The following is a 7,782-nucleotide window of genomic DNA, read 5'->3' as shown; positions in this document are numbered from 1 at the left end:
TTGCTGAAATACACAATGCATGAAAGAAAAGATTTGAGCTAATGTTGAGTAACAATTTTACAGCATATGAGAATATACAAAGAAGCCAGTTTTCCTATTGTTGAATAAGAAATCTGTATGATTTAACATTCTTAATAGAAGTTACTTGCAATAAACTCATCCTCAAGTGTCAGTGGAAGAGCAGGCAGCTTCACTCCAACAAGGAAGAACATAAAATCAGCAGAAGTTCAGGAGAAAACACAGACCTAGCTCTGAAATCCCCAAAATGCAGAATAGTAATATATAGTACAAGTTACATATGTATTTTGTATTGACTTCCAAAAACATGATGTAATATAATTACCAAATGATTTAATAACATTGGACCTACTTTTAATACACTTCCTTAGTTCTTCACTGGGCACTGCACAAGACATTTACTGCAGTGGACTAATTAGGTCCACAGTAAACATCTCACATCTACATGTGTGGCCCTATTAGGCTGGAGTAAACTAATTAACTCCTCAGCAGGGTAGTATTTGTAAATACAAGTACTATCCTGCTGCAGTTTTCAATTCCACAGCAGTGCACCTGTCAACACTGATGTGGCTTGGCTGGGATACGAGGGTGCTCCAGTGTGGGGGCTGCCTGCTGGCTAGCCCCACACTGGAGCATCTTCTGCCCCAGCCAGCTCCTCTGCAGTACACTGAACCAGATCAGAGCAGCCCCAGGCTGGCAGGCTGACCCACCAGAGCTCCTGCCAGCCACGACTGCTCTAACCCAGTACAATGTGCGCACATGTTGTGGGCGCACATGTAAATGCAGTGCCCAAGAGTGATAAACCCTGGTATGATAAGCACCAGAGTTTATTGCTTTGCCTTAAAAGCACTTGTAGACACGCCCACTGAGACTGTGCTACATTTCACTCAACAATTGTAAGAAAAAAATTATACCGTAATTCAAGCTGACAGAAACTTTCAACAACTGCATAAAGAACAATAAATAAATAAAGTATCATTTTTCAGTTAAAATGTTCCAATATTCTTACTGACAGACTGAAATATGGAAAACTCTGACTTACCATTTATATAGATCAGACATCTGCAAATCCAAAACTCATCCCCTGATGGCCAAAGGAACATTTAAACAGGCAGTAAAAAACAGATGAGACATATCGATTAGAGAACACTGCAATACCCATTGCATTGTGTAAAGCAAGGGGAAATAACAATTTCACATGAATGCAGATGCAATGATTTAATGAATTCACAAAAACTTGTTCCAGGCAATGTCTCAAATGAAGGTTTCAATATGGGTTCACATACATTGCTGCACGTTTTGGTTAACAAACAAACTAACATTCAGGACAAGTCCTTACTTATGTGAGTAGTAGTCTCATTCTCTATAGTAATCTAAGACATATTTGCAGTCCTGAGATTTATTTTCCATAGCAACATCCAAAGAAAAACTGTACTTCATTGATATGAATGGAGAATCTTGTTTCAAAACTCTGACAATATCAGAGTGATGATCTAAAATCATTACAAAACACTTTAGTACATGAGTTGCCTATTGATTCCTGAACTGTTGCATTCATGTGCTGTATGTCAGATATTTTAGAAATTTTAGAAAAACTGACGAAGATTAAATATTGCTATATAGCAAATGAGCAGAAGAAATTTTCTTTTTAAGTTTCGGGCACTAAATATAATCACACAAAGGAGAATGACTGCACTCCACTGGCTAACTGAAATTAAGTTTTCAAACATTCATTCTATTCGCTATTTAAGATTTTATTGGGCTTTGTATAATAGATAAAAGACTAGACCTACACTTCAGTTCACCAGAAGTTGGAGGTTTCACGTTCATCTTGAATAGCAGCAGGACAGGCTAAATGAAATTAAAAGCATTGTAATTCTCTGTTATGAATCTCTCTAGGACTACATTTAAAAATAACAAAATAAAAACAAAATTATGTTTGAGGATACTTTTTCTGAATACCAAATATTTCTTACTCAATACCTGAGAGAGAAATTAAGTTTAAAACAGGTTCACTGGACTTTAGGTAAATTCTGTATTAGCTGCTTATCTGTTGAACACATGGTATTTTCCATTATTTCTTTTTCCTGAGAGTTGAACTTGCTGACTATTTTTAACATAGTTATGGGCAGACAAGTCACATATATCTAATAGCATGATTTAAGAATTTTTCAGCTGTTGCTGAAACGGGTCATATATGATATCAGTCTCTGAAGCTGATCTAAACGGATCCTTATTCATGATACAGAAGATAAAGTTTAGGCTAGTGATCTGAGCACAGGTCTAAGAATCAGACATACCTGCATTTTAATTCTATTCCTGATGCTAACTACCTCTGTGGCAGAAGCCAACCTCTATCTCCTCTCTGCCTTAGTATACCAATTTATGGAATATTTTTTTTAATCCATACGTTTTTGAGGATACTAATTAGGTCATATGCTAAAATAAGACATTCATCAAAGCAAAAAGTCACTGCTCTTTTTTGTCTCAGGCTAATAAAAGCTGTTGCTTAACACTTGACAGCTGCTTCCAACACATCTGAAATAAGACCTAATACAAAGTGTTCATGGGAAAAAAAAAAAAATCCAGTGAATTATGCAACCCCGGGGGGGGGCTGAGGCTATAGCCCCACGGACACTATGTTGTATCCTTGCTTGCGGCCTCAGCAAAGATGACTAAGTGCGAACAGGAAAAGTCTTAAACTGACCTGCGTTCTGTTGCACAGTGGTAGTTCCCCACCAGGTTGGTATTTAGGCGCATTGGTGGAGTCACATAGGGAAAAGTTTGCTCTGACACCACGCAGGTCATACCTTTGAATAAAAACATAGGTCTTATGAGCCTGGTTCTGATCTCATCTACCCCAGTGTAAATCAGTGACAGCTTCATTGTAGGGAAACAGTCTGATCAAAAGCAGACCTTGTTCTTTTCTTCAAACAATTGCACCAACACAAGATTCGCCTTAAAAAATAAGAACCACCACTAATACTGGCATTGCAGTTCCAGGTCTGCAGCCTCCAATGTTTATATATTTGTTTACCATATGTGACAGGAAATGTATTTCAATGTTTGGTACATTCATAATATTTCTATTATACCTATGAAAATTTTGGGGGGAGGGGAGGAGAAGTGGGACACACGGAAAAACCTCCTCTCCAAATTTTTTATTAAGTACATTGGCATCAATTAACAGACACTCCACCTAGCTAGAATATGTCTCCAAAAACAGCTGATTTTTTAAAGACTTTGAACTCTGTTAAATGATTATGATAAAAGCAGAAATGTGTTTATATGATTACACTGTGGAAATCAGTAAAAAAAAAAAAAAAATAAGAAATTCCAGTAACAAAGCCCTAACAACTTGGGCAATTTTACAGGATATACAGTATACTAGTAGTATGACCTTTCAATTAAGTGACCCACACTACCTAACATCGTATAAAATTTGACAGATACAAATTGCATCATTTCACTATACTTTTCAAGTCCTGCCCCCCCCCCGTAATACACAATACATTTTCCACCATATTATTTCCTGATGCTGCATTTTCTTAATAAGTTAAAATTGTTCAGCCATCTGTGACAAAAATATAAGCAGGTAAGAGAAAACTTTTTTGTAAAAATCGGCATGTCTAGCAGCTTGACAGCCCAAGGAGTAAGATAATTAACTTTCCAAGTCAGTGAATATTATTATTCTTTTAAAATCACAGAGAAGCAGGGAAGTACACGAGGTTTGCAAAAACTTGATGCAGCTCATTAAAATTATAAAAAAAGAAACAACAGTCATGAGGTAATTGTCATTTCAATCTCTAATAAAATACTACCAATGGATATTAAGTGAAAAAAAAAAAGTCTATGAGCACCAAGAAGTACCCAGGGTAATAAACATTTCAAGCAAAGAGATCCACTGAGCTGTGAAGCAAGTCTATCAAGAGAAGCCCCCAAATTTCATTCATTTAAAACTGGGTGGCCAACCTTACTGCAGGGCAGTTTTATCTTATTCTATTCAATATAGCTGTGGTTTTATCTCAATGGTTTTACAGTCAAAGCACCCTTCCTTAGACTCAAGCCATGTTCAGAAAAATGCCAACTCTTCACTTTCACTCATTTTTTGACCACAGGCAACCCCATGTAACACTGTTTCGCTTAGCGCTATTTCACTATAATGCTCATTTTAAATTGACACCTGATTTCACTTAGCACTCAGCGACTTTCTCCATTTTGGGTCATTAAAAACAATTGCGGTCACCACCTTGGGTCGTCAGATACTTTCGGTTTTGCTTAGCACTCAGTTTTTCAGGAACCTATTAGGGGGGTTAAGCAGGGGTTGCCAGTGGAGAAAAATAATGGAGACGTTCTTCTGTTGCAAAGAGCACAGAAAGACCCTGAGAGGTTGGCACGCTCTTGACATTATGGAGTCTTTTTTTAAGTCACCGGGCTTATCTCATGAATCAAAGCACCCTTAAAAGGATCTTGCAACACCCCAGGGTGCAGCATCACCCCGCTTGAGACTTCCTGCTGTATAGCTTGATGCATCGGAGCCATTGTTATTGCCTCCGCCCCTGCATTTAGTGACATCTGCCACCTGTTCGCTCTCCCCTCCCAGGGCTGATGCTTGGATTAGACTGATTTATTTGGACCCTTTTTTTTTTTGTTGCTTTGGTTTATTTGGTCAGTCACCACCCTGCCCAAAACAGCCCAGATGACTGGCCCTGGGTACACATGCAAATGAAAGCTGGATAGAAACCAGCTATAAAGTTGTTCTGCATTTTCAAGCTCTCACTCGGTAGTTGGTTGGGCTTTTGTAGCTGGATAGCCATTTTTGGGATGTGATAATTATATTGAGCAGGTGGCCAACCTAAACGCATCGCATCATTCACCAGTTAACGACTCATCAATACTTTGCATGAAATTTAGCGAGCGCTTCACCAACGGCGCCGGATCTGCGCTTACACGGGCAGAGCGGTACAGACCCACTGCAGCACTGCGCATGCGCCGCGCGCGGCAAGGCTGGCTAGGCTGGAGCCGCTACGGCGCATGCTCAGTCCCTCCGCTTCCCTGGGGCTCGTCAGCGCGCATGTTCCCGGAAGTGCGCACTGTTTGACCCGGAGGTGCTCGCGTTGATTCGTGACACGTCGCACCGGCAGCGCGAAGGGAGGAGGGGCCGCCAGGTGAGTGCTGCGGGTCCCCCCGGCCTGCCCTTCCCTTCCCTTCCCTTTCCTGGCCCCGGCAGGGAGCGCGGAGCCGCCGTCGTCTTCCCCGAGGCTAGGCCCGGCTTAACGCTTTGCCGCGCGAGATTCAGAGGTCAAAATATTTATTTATTGATTGTGACGGCCAAAAAAATGTTCTGTTGACTTTTCAGGTATTTTTTGCAATGTCTGGGTTTGACGGCTTCAATACGGATTTCTATCAAACCAGCTACAGCATCGACGACCAAACGCAGGCCTACGATTACAGCGGGAGCGGAGGAGCCTACAACAAGTAACTCGAGCCGCGTATTCAGTTCTCTGATTTGTTCGGGTTCAGTGTCTACTCAGTTTGTATTGTTGGGTCGGGTCTGGGAAGGTCCCTTGGTCGGCAACATCACTGATGCGTACGGGAAATAACAGGTTGCCAGCTAGATTACTCTCCCCAATTCAGTGAGCTGTGTGTTTTTTATATCTGCCTAACATCGTCAGGTGAGGGACTGATTAGCGTTTCAGGTAAGTAGGTATTTCTAGTTGCATCTTAGAGAGAAGACGAGCTTGCAGGTGTAAGAGTGCTGCAAGAGTTTTGTCTCAGGTGTGCTTGGCCTAGCTGAATAATAAATTGGGGAGGAGCATTCAGGAAAGAAATCTCTTCCCCCCGCACAAGACCATCCCGTATAATTCTGCCCATGGGCAAGGTATGCCCCCACGAAAGGCACCTGAGATTTTCTTGGGTGTGTTTTGCCTGGCTGAATAATAAATTGGGGAAGTGCATTCAGGGAAAGAAATGTCTTTCCCCCCACCCGTTAACAACAACATCCCATATAATTCTGCCAGCGGGCAGGGTGTGCTCCCAGCACGGGCACCTCTGTGCAGTCTAGGAGGTCGTACTACCATAATTTCTCAGCATCAAATTATCTTGGTTGCACAAGTAAAACACATGTGACTGAAGAGGTGAGACCATTGAGGATGGAGTAGTCGTTCAGAATTTAATAAAATTTTAAACGACATCTAAAGAGAGCCTTCCCAGAAATGCTGTAGATATATCTATCTGGGTGTCACAATAATGATACTTTATTAAAAGTGTGAAAGAGATTCAGAGATACACGTTTCATTTACTTCTCTAGAAGTGATTTAAGAGTAGAATCATCTCGTATTTAGAAAAAATAAAAAATGATGAAACTTACAGCCATTTTATAGTTTTGAAGCTCAGGTGCACTGTCAGGTCACTGACAAATTGAGGAATAGAAACCGAAAAATTATTCAGGTTTCATCCATTTTTTTGCCTGATGTCATGCTGGTATATGTCATAATGTGTGCTTTATTACCATATGTAAGTCAATAGCAATACTGATGCTTTTTTATCAGGTATTTTTGACAAGGCTGTCTGTCTTTCAAATACATGACATACAGGAAGCTTGACCAAGATGAACTCAGATCTAATGAGCTCTTGTAAACATAGGGTAGGTTTATACTGAGAATATAGACTTCAGTGTTAACTCTGATTAAATAAGGCTCAGAGATGTACAATTTAAGAAGCTACTTAATGATGGACTTTAGAGACGGCTTTTTGGTAATCTTTTTCTACGCTTGTCAAACTTGCAAATTAAGTGAGTTTGCAATGGCATCAACATGAAAATGCTAATACTTATACAGCTTTTTTACTTTTGCTACTGTATGATATCTCATGGTAATATGAAACCTAACCAAGATGTGGCTTGATTTCATACCTAAGGACCACAAGGAGTCCATAGAACTCATGTATCACTGTTGCACTGTACTGTTCTCCAGGGGTTTAGTTGGCTAATGCACCTGTGCAGCTGGGATGGGGTATAGATTTAGAGTAGAGGAAGGTTATTGTTTAAAAATATTATAGCCAAAGTTATAATAATTAAAACAGTGTGCAATTTGATGGATATTTTTACAAAGTCCTTCTTCCTAGTAATATATTTTTTATTTATAGACAATATAGCGGTTATGACTACTCTCAACAAAGTGGATATGTCCCTCCAGAGATGATGCAGCAACAGCAACCTTACACAGGGCAGATTTACCAGCCAACACAAACATACACTCCAACTACAGCACAGTCATTCTATGGAAGCAATTTTGAGGATGAACCCCCATTGCTAGAAGGTACATTTTCTTTGCTACTGGACTCTGAAACTGATCAGTTTTGCATTAATCTGGGAAAAAGTGTTCTTAAAGAAACACTGTCAAGTTGAATTTCTGTTAACTGAAATCCAGTGAACTAAAAAAGCTAACTAACTTGATTTCCGTTCCCCTATCAGCTTCTCTAGTTCTATAGTCCTATAATCTTATGTATTTCTACCTTATTACTCTGTCTAATAGATAAACGGCAAGTAAACTGAACCCATTTTTTCTGTCAAGTCTGGAAATAAAACTGAAAGCATAGATTATTTTGTCTTTCTTTTAGTTATAATAATCCTAAGTATTTGCAGCAGCAAAAAGAAAAATCTTCTAATAACATTTATAATATTCTTTTCATTGTAAATCATTGCGATTTTTTTTTTTTTTTTTGGTGTCTAGAACCCAGATCCTGATTTAAGAAAGGAGTAAA

At 39.6% G+C, this 7,782-nt stretch overlaps 1 protein-coding gene across 1 annotated transcript in view; it reads left to right on the top strand.

Annotated features, from left to right (window-relative positions):
* The first annotated feature begins 5,080 nt into the window (after window positions 1–5,080).
* The window catches only part of YIPF5 (Yip1 domain family member 5), a 12,459-nt gene continuing 9,757 nt past the window's right edge, over window positions 5,081–7,782 (top strand). Inside the window, exons 1-3 of the mRNA XM_019506365.1 lie at window positions 5,081–5,186; window positions 5,378–5,496; window positions 7,165–7,337. Of these exons, the coding sequence (XP_019361910.1) occupies window positions 5,390–5,496; window positions 7,165–7,337 (280 nt within the window). The 5' untranslated portion in view covers window positions 5,081–5,186; window positions 5,378–5,389. The remainder of the gene's footprint in view (window positions 5,187–5,377; window positions 5,497–7,164; window positions 7,338–7,782) is intronic.

Source organism: Gavialis gangeticus, unplaced genomic scaffold, assembly GCF_001723915.1.
Source record: "Gavialis gangeticus isolate Ggan-Ray unplaced genomic scaffold, GavGan_comp1, whole genome shotgun sequence".
NCBI lineage: Eukaryota > Metazoa > Chordata > Crocodylia > Gavialidae > Gavialis > Gavialis gangeticus.
Note: the sequence above shows the minus strand (reverse complement) of the source record. Positions and strands in the feature narration are given on the sequence as shown.